The sequence below is a fragment of the Syzygium oleosum genome, unplaced genomic scaffold (genome assembly GCF_021117445.2).
Source record: "Syzygium oleosum isolate NSW1041296 unplaced genomic scaffold, Sole_v2.1 Sole_v2.03, whole genome shotgun sequence".
Classification (NCBI taxonomy): Eukaryota; Viridiplantae; Streptophyta; class Magnoliopsida; order Myrtales; family Myrtaceae; genus Syzygium; species Syzygium oleosum.
The window spans coordinates 1,164,566-1,178,229 of record NW_026607487.1 but is presented as its reverse complement, the minus strand read 5'-3'; the positions used below and the strand labels follow the sequence as shown (position 1 = coordinate 1,178,229).

General features: G+C 43.9%; 2 protein-coding genes across 2 annotated transcripts; both read right to left on the bottom strand.

The window, feature by feature from the left end:
- Nucleotides 1-2,386: 2,386 nt before the first annotated feature.
- On the bottom strand, nt 2,387-11,684 carry LOC115665233 (putative F-box/LRR-repeat protein At5g02700). Its single transcript, XM_056309235.1, has 4 exons — nt 11,465-11,684; nt 3,602-4,464; nt 3,083-3,256; nt 2,387-2,755 (listed from the first exon to the last, which is right to left on the bottom strand). The coding sequence occupies exons 1-4, from the start codon at nt 11,682-11,684 to the stop codon at nt 2,387-2,389; spliced, it is 1,626 nt and encodes a 541-aa protein (XP_056165210.1).
- Nucleotides 11,685-12,190: 506 nt separating this feature from the next.
- LOC115662587 (protein SRC2 homolog) lies at nt 12,191-13,599 on the bottom strand. The gene is made up of 2 exons (XM_056310053.1): nt 12,735-13,599; nt 12,191-12,695 (listed from the first exon to the last, which is right to left on the bottom strand). The coding sequence occupies exons 1-2, from the start codon at nt 13,422-13,424 to the stop codon at nt 12,492-12,494; spliced, it is 894 nt and encodes a 297-aa protein (XP_056166028.1). The 5' UTR covers nt 13,425-13,599; the 3' UTR covers nt 12,191-12,491.
- Between the last annotated feature and the right edge of the window lie 65 nt (nt 13,600-13,664).

Genomic DNA, 13,664 nt, shown 5'->3' with positions numbered 1-13,664 from the left:
ATCAGTCGATTGGACGGTGGCGGTGAGGCGGGATGGGTGGCGGCCTCGCGGGCCATGGCGAGGCCGAGCTCGCCATGGCCGGGCGAGCTCGAGCTCGCCCGCTGATCTCCGGGTGAGCTCGGCCGCTCGGGCGGCCCGAGCCCGCCGATCGGGCGAGCTCGGCCTCCGGCGCCAATGAAATAATTGCCCAAAAATTGAAATTGTTGGAAAATTCGTTGGAAATTTCCAACGAATTTTCCAACGAATTTTAAAAATGCCGAACGGTATCGGTTTTTTCGTATTCGTTGGAAAATTCGTTGAAATTTCCAACGAATTTTCCAACGAAAATTGTATACAATGAAATAATTGCCCGAAAATTGAAATTCGTTGGAAAATTGCACAAACTGAAATAATTGCCCGGAAAATTGAAATTGTTGGAAAATTCGTTGGAATTTTCCAACAAATTTTCCAACGAATATAAAAATGCCGAACAAGATCGGGTTTTTGTAATTCGTTGGAAAATTCGTTGGAAATTTCCAACGGAAAAATTCGTTGGAAATTTACAACGAATTTTCCAACGAATTTTGTTTCGTTGAAATTTCCAACTAATTTTCCAATGAAAATTTTTTTCGTTGGAAATTTCCAACGAATTTTACGACGAAAAATTTTTTTTGTTGAAATTTCCAACGAATTTTACTTTTCGTTGGAAAATTTGTTGCAAATTTGCAACGAAAATTTTTTCGTCGCAAATTTTCGTGGCAAAAATCCAGTTTTTTTGTAGTGAGTATAATCCGCTTTACCATGAGATGTTCAATCCTCCCTTTCTTTCATGTTATGTGGAGATATTAAAATGTGAAAATTACTATAGATCTTTATGAGTAATGTTAGCTCAAAGACTGATTTGTAAATTTGATTTATAAAGTAATATGTAGAGGTGATTAGTGCACGAGCAAAGAACCAAAAGTATGTTAGCTTCCCTCTGCTTTTTATTTTTTCCCGTCTTTTCCCTTCTTCTACCTTATACAATCCGAACCATCTGTTTTTGTTGCTAGCATTAATCTCTCTCTCACACACACAAACAAATTTAAGGCCCCCAACCTTGCATAACACGTTTAAGAAATCAATTCTCGTATAAATGTGCAAAAATGTGTTTGAGCGTATATTGACCTGTCTAAACGTATCTAAGCATGTGGTGTTGTTCCAGATAAATGGTAATTTGTTTAATTAAAGGTGTCTAAGAATGTGAGAAGAGCGTCGAAAGGTTCAATCCGTGAACAACATGTTTATTATTTGTGTCTAAATGGGTTGTCCCGTTCATGACATGAAATTGATTAAACTTCAACAAAACATGTTTACTTTGGTATCGTGTAAAAAGATCATTTCGAAAATTGCTAGCCTTAATTGAAGGTGATGCAACTCCAGAGCATGGTCGGATGTGGAGGGGGGCGAGTGGCAAGTGTGTGGCGACGAGCTAAGGGTGTCAATGGTTCGGGTTCCCACTGATAACAGAACCAAACCGAACATGAAAGATACATGGTCATTGTGACCCAAACTGTGAAGAACCCAAACCGAAACATGGTTCGGTTTGGTTCAGGTTTTCGGTATTCTTTTTTTTTTTGGTCGGTTCTTCCTCCTCCTCCTCCTCCTTCCTTCGTTCCGACCTTTCCTCTGGTTCACCTCATTCAAGACCACCACAAAAATCCCAACCATCCTCCAGCACTACCACACAAAATCTGAGCTAGATCCTTCGAGGGCAGGCCAGGGCCAGGGCAAAGCCTTCCCAAGTCATCAAAGGAATCAATCTTGTGTGGAGCAAAATATGAGGCCAGATCCTTCGCCTCCAAGCTGGGAGTGGAGGAGCAGATCGGATGGGATGGTGCTGGTGGGGTTTGTGGTGGTGGGAGTGGAGGGTGGGGAGGGGGGGCTGGTGGCGCATGAGGTGGTTGATGGTGGCGTGTATGGTGTGGAGCTGGTGAAGGAGGTGGTCGAGGACTGAGGCAGTGCAATGCGATGAACACTAAGCCTAATTTGACCTCCAATCGATTAAAGAAAAGCGGACATCATTACAAAGAATGTTAATTAATCAAAAGTCAAAGGGCCCGTCTGCCATTCATCGTTAGGGTGACTTTTGGGCTGTTGGTGCAAGACGAGAGAGAGTGCTTGTGAACCTGTCATATTCACTCAGGTGAACAACCTTGCTTTCCGAGACAGAGACACATTGCAACTTCATGAAATTATATTAAGCTGAGCCAAAAGTCCAGTTGAACAAACACAAAGGGATAATGTTTCAAATATTAGCGCCAGGCCGTCATACTAAGTCCATTCAATCAGAACTCCTGTAAATCTTAGGCTAAAATACTGGGGTACAAAATGGAGGAAAAGCTGTCGTCGGGGGTGATGAAAAAAATCAGGATTTACCTGCACGTTTAGAAGGACATCCTTGGGAAGGATACTTAAGAATGACCTTCACGGTCGGAGAACACTTTGGGTGCGATAGAATTGTCTGGGCCACTTCAAGCAGACCCCATGGATCAATCACCTTGGACGACTTGGAATTGGCACTGTTGATCAGTATTTCGTCCAGACAGGGTGCATTCTGGAGGAGAAATTTGAGCATTGAAAGAACAGGTTCCCACGCCATCAAATCGGCACTGGGATCAACAATCTCAACATGCTTGAGATGCGTCGGGCACAGGTTGATCCTCCACTTTGCAGAATTCCGAAATTCTTCTGCATCAAAGTCTCGACGGGCTACATTCTCCACAATGAACCGTGTCTGCAGATATAGAACATTATGACAAACGAGGAGCTTTACATTGGATCTAGATGAGATAAACATATCGAGGTTCCTTACCCAAAAAAAAAAAAAAAACATATCGAGGTTGATAGGATAAAATAGCGGTTGCTACGTTAAGAGAAATATAAGTCAATGGAGAATACGGAATGTCATTTAAAATGAAAGAGGTACAAAGACGATTTTCAATCACGAGAAGAAAAGAAATGGCAGGTTTATATGCAGCCTAAGGCTGAAATTCACAATCATTGTATGTTCATGCAAATCTGGTTTTAAAAGTGAGCTGGGAGGGTTCTAGCAGTTGTGTACCACAGCACTAGGTGTACAAGTCATTTGTAAGAACAACTTCTCCAAGTGCGGCGAACTTTCGAGTATTTTTGCTATACCGGGAACTCCCTCATGGTCTGCTGCGACGAGGAACTTCAAATGCCGACATTCTAAGGATGGAAGAAACACTTCTTTCGCCTCCATTAACGACAGCACCTAAGCATGTCAGTCGTGGTTAAGCAGCAGAAACTAATCGCTTTTACTTCTTCAAGCATTAAAGAAGATCATATATAAGACATGCTTGCAGTTCCACCAATCTCTCACAACAGCGGACAGACCAAACAAATGAGCAAACAACCAGCAGAAGCTAGTCTTATCAAAGTTTCAATGTATTGCTGGATCGATGATGGGCAATATCAGGTTAAGATGTGTACAAGTCCTATTACACAAACAAAACGAACTATGGTATCCTCAAGCCAACAAACAATACCCCAATCAATCCTAAGCAAATGGCACAATATGTAATGTCCGTCTGCTACTTGAACCAGAACTAGCTCGCACCTGAAGGTGCAGGCTCCCCATCACCAATTTCGTGACGTGATGCAGTCTCTGGAGAAGCCCCTTGACAAGATCGCCATGAGCCTTGAAATGATTGATTGTGAAAATTTCCACGTTGAAATTTAACTCGGCCTCAACTAAGGAAGATACTCCGTCTAGTTCGAACTCTCCCCCCCAAAAATCGCCCAATTGGTGCAATTTGAGAAGATGAGGAGCTGAAATTCTCAATATCTGATTGTGAACTCGACGAAATTCATGAGAATCAATCACCAATTCTCTCAAACCTCTTGATTCAATCATGATGTGCATGAAGCCCCAGCAACATTTCAACTCAAGGAACTCTAGAACAGGACTGCCACTCAAAACTCTCATCATCACATCTTCCCTCAACTCCGCATGTTCAATGTGCAATCTCTTCAGCGAAGAGCAGTTCACAGCACCAATCATGGAAAAACAGCAACGGGACACATGAAAACTTGCTAGTGTAGTGCAGAGAAACAAGAACTGCGGCAACGCATAAATGTCGAAGCGCCAGCTATGCAGGGTCATGGACACCTCTTCGAGGTCGTGCCGGACAGCAAAGTGGAGCCACCTATCAATGCTTGATTGCATCGAGGCGTGGAAAGGAGCATCAAAGAGGAATCTTTTTACGTTAATTGCGGTGCAGGATAACAGCACCTTGTCCATGAAAGCAATGAAGTTCTTCCGTCTACTGCCGGCGGGTAGAGAGAGAGTAATATATGGATTAGAGGTCCAAGTGGAATGCCATGCTTGGACAATACACTGGTTTTGATGGATTCTTTTGTGGTCAAGAAAAGAGAAGATATGAAGGATTAGGTCGTCGGACAATTGGCTGATGTAATCCACTGGGTTCGGGTTTCATCTCGATCAGAAGAAAGAGGTGGTCGTGGTCGTTTCGGTAGGTGATTTCGATTGGCAGAGAGATCGATCCTGTCCATGTATGGAGGAGGATTCTTCAAGCTTTTGCCTTTGGCAGCTGACGATGATGAAGCGTTTAGGTTGGCAAAACAATAGGACCTGATTTGCACAGAGACTAAACCCACAAAACCTTCTGGCTCATCTTCAAAATTCAGAAAAGAAAGATGCGCGTTCTAAACCTTGGATAGAGATGGAAATATGTCTAAATAGTTTCAGACATTAATTCCCAGAAAGCTATGAAAAAATTGTTGCTCCGGCCTCTCTACGACAGTGGGTACAGGATTGCGTCTATAAGGATTGTTGCTGGTAGATGACAACCGGAGTGATCGGTCGGTTCCTAGTTCCAGGCGCTACCAACAAAAAGCCGGTCCCACAAATTGGGAACCAGAAATCGCCCACTATTTCCTTGGAACCACCCAGAGAACCGGACCAGTCCGGTTCTCAGGTGGGTCCATGGAACCGGCCGTGTCCTGAGTTGGCTGTCCTGTGCATGCAACTTCGAGACCTCTTTTTTAACCACAAAGTGTTCACAGCGCAACAGGAGCAACATTTAAATGTTGACCGCCGACAAAGACCAGGGGTCTCAATAGGAGCGAAATCCACGCCACGGTTAGCTTAACAACAACAGCGAAACAGCAAACAACCATGAGCAAGATTTCACAAACCGCAGCGCAAAGCCATCGAGAAAACCATGCCACGCACCGAATCTCTCCACATGCACAAACTCAAACGATACAAACATGCCACGCTCTCTTGTTTGCTAGGTCCCATTAACAGGCTCAACAGTAGATCGGCGTCTGCGCAAAAGATGAACAATTAAGAGTCAGGAGAGAAAGAGAGAGAGTTCGAGGCTGCGGGAGGCAAGAGGCAAATGGGTTCCTGAAAAACCGTCGAGGCTGAGGAGTGAGCGCGACTGAGGTCTGAGGGTGAGCGACGAGCGTCGACGCTGCTGCTCGTCAGCGAGGTCGTGAGTCGAGCGAGAGAGAGAGAGTGACCGCGTGATCGCAGAAAAAGGAGCAAAGAGAAGAGAACGTCGGAACAATCAGTTGAATAATTGGGTAATTTTAGTAATTGGGGTTCTTATCTGTAATAATAAAAATTTATATATATATTCCGGGTGATCCGGTTGAGTGATTTCATATATGGAATCGAGAATCAGATCGATACCCACAGCTTCCAATTTTTATGAACCGGGAACTACTCAGAACCGGCCAGTTTGAGCAGTTCCCGGTCTGGGCGGTTTCTTTTGCTCACCCCAATAGCAATACTCCGTACCATTTGATTTTCCCTTTTTTTTTTGGTTAATACCACGAAAAACCATGAACTGGTACACGTGTAACAAATTTACCTAAACTAATTTTTTGACCACTAAAAATCTCAAATTGGTACACTTGTAACATAAATTTAAAAAAAAAATTTCAATAAGAAGGGATTGTTCATGGAGAAGAAGAGCGAGGAAAGAGAGCATTCACTGAGAGGAACGCACGAGAAGAAGATATTCCGGTGAAGATTCGACGGCCAAATGTTGTCAGAATTAGCTCAAATTTTAGTATGCTATCTGTGAGACCGAGAATTACGAATTGATCGATTTTTTTCGTTGAAAAACTTCTTCAAATTGTATCTCATTTTCTCCAATCTCGGTTTGGGTTTCTTGCTCTATGTGTGTTTATCAAGCTTCTTCGTGGTGATTTAGAGAAGAACCATTGTATATCCTACTGTTATTGGTGATTAGCAAGGTATTTTTAGCAGTCATTGGGTTTTCCACGAAAAAATCCTGGTGTTGTTGCCACCTTATCTCTTTAACATTTCAGCATTATATTTACTTATTTTGAGATTGTATTAGTTGTTGTTGGGATTACGTTTTAGGGACTAAAATTGGGATCTAACCTTCATTTCGGCTCTTTGTTGACACCTAAATTTTGCCCAAATCATTTAGGGTTTTATCGCATGAAAAATTAGGGATTGATTTTTTAACCCCTAAACCAAAAATATTCTCATTAAATTACATGGCATATAGATGTTAGGCGTATTTGCATTAGTAGAATTTAGTGAAACATATTTTCATTTTATTTTATTTCTTTTTTATTTTATGTAAAAAAATTATCATTATAAAATTTAACAAAAAAAGAAAAAAAAAAAGAAAGAAAGACAAAAATGCGATCTCTTCCCTCTCCCTCCGGGCATTCTACCCACACTTTCACAAAAGAAGCAAAAAGGAAGAGCGGACACAGAAGAAAGGGCTTGGCGTGTTTTCATGAAAAAAAAAGGGGTAAAGCTGACCAGAAGAGACAAAATAGGAAAAAAGCTCTTCTTCTTCCTCTCAGTCGACAGACGTTCAGAGGGGGGTGCAGAGGCTTGAAGAAAGAAGCGAGAAGGAAGAGTTCCAGAGGGAGAGGGAGAGTTCCAGAGGGAGAAGAGGAGAAACGGGGAGGAAACAGAGAGGAGAAAGGAGGAAAAAGAGAGAGTTTGAAGAGAGAAAGAGGAGACCGTGAGCGAGCTGAGGGGAGTCGGGGAGACCCGAGTCTCGCCCGCTCGCCGGAGGGCCGCCTGAGCCGTTGGCGAACTCCCCCGGTCGTCGCGCCTTGCTCCGGTTGGCCTTGAACCAGGTGGGTCTCTCTTTTTCATCCCCCGTTTCGCTTCCCCCTCCCCTGCCTCTCGGGTGCCGGGCACACCGAGCCTATTCGGTGGTCGCCCAGCACCGCAAGACGAGGAAAATGCTTCTTTTCACCTTCAGGACGTGTTCTTGAGCGATTTCTATCAAGAAAAACCTTTGAATCCCGCTGAAATCCACTTAGGAACCCTTAGTTTTAGGCACATTCCACTTGTTCGATGAAATGCCCGAATGAAAACCTAAACCGCAGTCACCACGTTGACCCGTAAAAATCTTAGATTCACGTTTGTTTATTCTGATATTAGTGTTTGGTGATTGATTCTGTGTTGTTTTGTTGTGATGGCATATTGGTCGTGTGTCCGAGTGGGCCTTTGATGAAGCCTTTGCCAGAGTTGCCATTCTTGTCGCCGGATCCACGCATGCAGTTGGAGGCCGTCGTAGTTCTTTTCCCAACCTTGCATCATGTGTTTTATGTGAGTATATGTTTAGGGTTTTAGATCTGGTTGAGATGTGGAGTTATAAAAAAAATAGAAGTCGAGATCGGTGTTTGGTCGGCGGTGTCGTCTCGTGCTCGGTACTAGCTGTCGGTTCGGCGGATGTGGATGTCGGTGGTGAGAGTGGGAGCCCGGTGTCGGTCGTCGGCGTTCGCGACGCGCGTCGTCGGTCGGAGGCCGAGCGGCGTGCCCGGCGTGGTGTGTTGAAGAGCTCTCGGTGAAGAACAGGGGAGAAGTTCTGGAAAAGCACGTAGGGGATGAAGAATAGAAAAGAAATAATAGAAAAAGAAAAAGAAACAAAAAAAAGAGAAAAGAAAAGGAAAAGAGGGGAAAATAAATAAAAAATAGAAAGGAGCAGGGAATGGGGATCCCGGGTCATGTGTCGGGCGGATCGGGTCAGGGGACCCGGTCCGGAATTATTATATTAAAACATTAAAAAATACTAAATAATTCAAAAAAATATTAAAATATTAAAAATTCCAAAAAATTCGAAAATATTTAAAAACCCAAAAAAATATTAAAAGTCTGAAAAACATTAAAAAATTCAGAAAATTAAAAAATATTAAAAAATTCAGAAAAATTCAAAAAAAAATCAGAAAATTAGGAGATGTTCAGAAATCAGTTTGGGCTTAATTTCACTAGATTTTAGGTTAAAAACTCAAAACAAAAAAAATGAAAAGAATGAGAAAAAACCCTATAAAAAATTCCCAAAAATCGGATAAGCCATGAGGGCTTTACTTTAGGGCTTTTGATTGCCTTTTCTTTTTTAGAGACGATCTTAGGTCACCTGGTTGCTTGTTTTCCTTGTGATTATTTGGTTGCGCGTCTTTAAATTATTGGTTGGTATTTTCTATTTTTAGCATGGTTAGACGGAATTTTAGCTTTTTCGATAGGTTTGCCTAGTACGTTAATTTGCAAGTAATCAAGTTTAGGTACCGAAAGGGCACTAGTAGATCGCTAGTGTAATCAAGTCTCCGTACCCATTGAATCTCTGGTTCGTAGAAGTGAAGCATTCCTCCCGTGTTTCATTTGGGTGTCTAATCGGCCCACCAAAATCGATTAGTGGCGACTCCTAGATAAAATTGATTTGCATGTTAACAACTTAAACTTAAGTCGCGAATTGGTATGGGCTTGGGAGAGCTCGAGCTAGGTTTAACTTAGTAATCCATTAGCCAAACCACCTTAGGCGGCGGGACCGGTTCGGGGAGGTCGCGAAACTCTTTTCTTTCCGTTGTTTGTTTAATAGGTATGGCAATGAATCGGATCATAAAGTTCGTATCACTAAAATAACGCAGTTCTTGAAAAATATAGAAGGGGAGAAATGGGATTTGGGACCGGTAGAATCGTAGTCGAGCTTGAATCGAGTTAGGGATGTGAATGTAGCCGATCTTTCTATTCACGTTTACCACCCAAAGGGGTATATAGGTCATGGGGCAAACATTGAGAGGTAAAAACTATACAGCATTAACATGAAAAATTCCAAATATCATCTAGATCGAGCATCACCGCTTTGGCGACCTCGATTTGTGGTCATCCATGACCTTGGTGACCTCCGCCGAGGTCGTCAATGCTCACAGGCGGCCTTAGAGAGTGGCCTAGAGAGGGGAGAGGGGCCGGTGAGGGGTCGCGCGTGAGAGCATATCAGTGGAGAGTGTGTGGTAGCAAGGAGCAGGCTTGGAGGGCTGCCCCCATGCGCTGCCGAGGACAAGGACCGTGGTCGAAGGTCGAGAGCGACGGTTTGGAAGAATAGAGTTTGCAAGTGAGAGAGGGTGTTGGGATTTGTGGGTGATTTGGAGGATTGGTTTTTTTAAATGCGGGCGAGTTGGTCCTTTCAGTTAATGAACTTTAGTCCAAGATGCAATGTTTCTAAAACTAAAGGATGTGATGGTTAAAATACAAAGTTGAGAAGAGGGTTTCGTGCAATTCCCATAACAATTAAAAGACTTAGAACTGAATTGGCAAATTGTCAAAAAGTTTAGGACTCAAGTGACCAAATTGAAATGTTTGAAATAAAATTGGCAAAAATTCAAGAGGTTTATGATTTTTTTGATAATTTCTCCCATTTCATTGTTATGCTAACTGCCTATGACTCAGCGACTCTTGCCAATAAACACCATTTACTTCTCTTTTTAGCTGTCTGCTTTATTTCGCCTTTTGAGTTTCGAACTAAGATCTCGCTCATGAAGATGTCTCTTGTAACACTAAACCGCATGCCTAGTGAACTTGGTCACGCCTTGAATTCTAAACTAAGAAAGTCGGAGCCACAACTTCAATAGAAAATGAATGGGGAACGGGACAAAGTCGGCGACCACGACGTAAAAGCCAGCTCCAGCTCCAACTCCCAACTTGCTCAATGCGTTCTTCTTCATGAACTCGCAAGAGAACTCCAAGACACCGCAGGTCATCTCGTCGCTAGCTCGGACGGCCGGCTTCTCCAATTTCTTGTTGATGTGGCCGCATTCTTCGAGAAGTTCCTTGATGGGGATGGGGATCAAGGGAACCGCCTGATGAACTTCTTTCGGATGTGGCACTTAGCTTTGATCTTGAATATTACTCTTGGGTCTTCGTCATTAGACTGCGCAATAGACGAGCACGGGTCTGTAGCGCATACATTCTGCTTTCCTTTTGATGAAGAATAAGATGAACAATGTACCAACACTATGCGCATCTACGACGAGTAAAGCTTGTGTGGCAATGTTAATCCTTCCCCCGGAGGGAGACTTGATTAGCATTCAGGAATAAACATATGGTTGATCCGAGAAAAATCAATCAATTAAACAACACCAATTCAACTCGAAAGAAAAATGCCAGTGCAAATTTATATTATAGGAAAGTCACAAAGATGAATGTCGAAATAATAATAGTAATTTCCTTACCAAAAAAAATAAAATAATAGTAATAATAAAAATAATAATAGTAATAATAATAATATTGACACTATAGATGCCTAATAACTATTATATTTCTCACTTAATTTACTCACTTTAGATTTCTTAATTTACTCAAGACAAGTTTCAGCCAAAGAACTAAATCTACAACAAATTCATGCAGGAATTTTAGGCATCACCTTTTTATTCTCTTCATATATAAAGAAACTGTGGTAAAACCCATCGATATTGTCGCGGACTCCGAAAATTTCAGACCATCATCAACTTTTGGGCTTGGAACAACTAATAATTGCTCAACGGAACTGGATGAGGCATGCAATGTATAATAATTCTCTTGTAAAGAGTCGGATGATCCGGGGCTTTTGTATGAGTGGGGAAGAAGCTCAACCAATTTAGTTGATATGAAAGGGGCGCATATGGTTTGATCGATAAGGTGGATTCCGAATCATTAGCGAATTGCACACCGTTGATATTGTGACGTTTGGTCATTTGAATATGCATATGCAAACAGCTCTTAAGTATCTTGCACGATGTGAACGTATGCCGTCAATTAGGATGATGTTTATGTCATCGCGCGTTAGGGTTCCAATTCACTATATTCGAGTCTTGATTGGAACTGTATTTTTGGATACTACTGTAACAGATTTGATTGTTGTAGTCGAATGAAACGCCGCAAGGAGAGAGGTTTTGAGTAATTAGCATCTTATTTGGTCTGGTTCTTATGCTCTTAGAAAGATACTGCTTTCTGGTTTTTGTCCTTGTCATGGGAAATGCACAAAACCCTCGTCCCAACTTTTGTATTTTGAACCATCGCGTCCTTTAGTTTTAGAAACATTGCATCTTAGACAGAATTCAATCACTGAAAAGACCAAATCACCCGCGTTTAGAAAAAACCAATCCGCCAAATCACTCACAAATCCCAACACCCTCTCACTTGCAAACACTATTCCTCCAAACCGTCGCCTTCGATCTTCGGCCATAGTCCTGGTCCTCGGTGGCGCGAGGGCGGCCCTCCGAGCCTGCTCCTTGTTACCACAGACTCTCCACTGATCTGCTCTCACTCGCGAACCCTCACCGGCCCCTCTCCCCTCTCTAGGCCACTCTCTGAGGCCACGTGTGAGCGTCGACGACCTCGGCGAGGCCACCAAGGTCATGGATGACCGCAGATCGAGGTCGCCAAAGCGGTGATGCTCGATCTAGATGATTTTTGTAACTTTTCATGTTAATGCTGTATAGTTTTTACCTCTCAATATTTTCCCCATGACCTACATGCCTCTTTCGGTGGTAAACGTGAATAGAAAGATCGGCTACATTCACATCCCTAACTTGATTCAAACTTGACTACGGTACTGCCGGCCCCAAATCCCATTTCTCCCCTTATATATTTTTTGCGAAATCCGTTATTTTAGTGACACGAACTTTATGATCCGTTATTTTAGTGACACGAACTTTATGATCCGATTCATTGCCATACCTATTAAACAAACAACGGAAAAAAAAAAGGAGCCAAAATGAAGGTTACATCCCAATTTAGTTCCTAAAACGGATCCATGCTGGAGAGAATCGGGTAATAATTCACCAATAACTAATCTAATCCATGATCAATTTCTTCCTCAAAACTAAACCAATCAAAATCGACTTAACCCCAGCAATAACTATGTAAAGTTTTGGAAGAGTGACTATAATAAACACTCTCTTAATATTACAAGCACTCTTAATTACACTACTCACAAAAACATACAATTGACTCTCACATTTAGACATGCCACTCTCACGTCGCCCACTGCACCACAACACCACACTCTCTTACACCCCCCTGCTGTGCCCCCGACCCAGCCAACAAAGGAAAATGACAGTCTCATAGCTCAAGACATCAATATAATGGAAAACGTAGAGGAAGGAAGACGGACAACAAGAAAACTCATTTACATATCAAAACCGTTATCGAACCCGGCATCGTATCAGGCGCCATTAAAAAAGTTCAACGCATCCGATATCTCGTTTCCGAGGAACTGGCCCAGAAACCCCAGCACGAAGGGCTTGCCGACGCCCGACCCGTATCCCGGCGGCGGATAACCAACATGTGGATAGCCCACTGGCGGTGGGCCTGGGTACCAGTATGGATATGCCGCCTGTGGGGGATATGCCCCCGGCGGATATGCCGCCTGCGGGGGCGGATATGCCGGCGGCGGGAGATATGCCACCTGCGGGGGCGGATATGCCGGCGGAGGGGGATATGCCGCCTGCAGGGGCGGATATGCCGGCGGAGGGGGATATGCCGCCTGCGGGGGATATCCTGCTTGCGGATATCCCGAAGGTGGCGGCGGTGCCCCGTGCGTATATCCCGCCGGCGGATATCCTGAAGGCAGCGGTGGTGCCCCGTGCGTTGGGGGTGGGTATGCAGCAACTGATTTTGAGGCAGGCGGCGCTGCTGCAGCTGGATAACTCGTGACTGGCTGCAGGGGCACTAGCTGGCAATAAAATCGGAGAACGCCCTTGGTCTCCCCCGATGACGACCTCACTTCGTAGCTCAGTGCCTCCGGCTTCACACCGCCGGCGCTGCCCTTCACGAACAGATCCCCGACCGGCACATCGACCTTGCCGACGTCCTTCTCGAGGCAGGTGCTGTTGGCCTTCTCGATCTGGAACTTGAGGCAGAAGGAGGGAGCCACGGCCTTGTCAACGGTGAAGAAGAAGGTGTAGGCCCACCTGGGGTCCTCGTAGATGGGGATGTGCTGCTTCGGGTTGCTCTCGTCGCCGGAGAGAGAGACGAAGAGGTAGACATCGTCGGCCTTTGGGTTCGGAGCCGAGATCATGGTTATCATCAGAGTCCAGAACTCCATGGCTGCGCTTGAAGATGGTTCTGGAGAACTTGAAGAGGTTTCTCCACCCATTTTTGCGTTGCTTCAAAAAACACCAGAGAGAGAGAGAGAGAGACCTGGGAGTGGTAGAGACAGCAGCGACTGAGGAGAGGGGCGATATATAGAGCGACTCCATTGACGTAGCCCGCACGGACTACCGACGGCTCTTTGGTTGTGGAAAAGGAAAGGAGGGATTGAAGTGGGATTTGGAAAGTTCGATAGAAACTCATCAGTAAAGGACAAGAAAGAAAAAGAAAAAAAGCAGAAATTTCT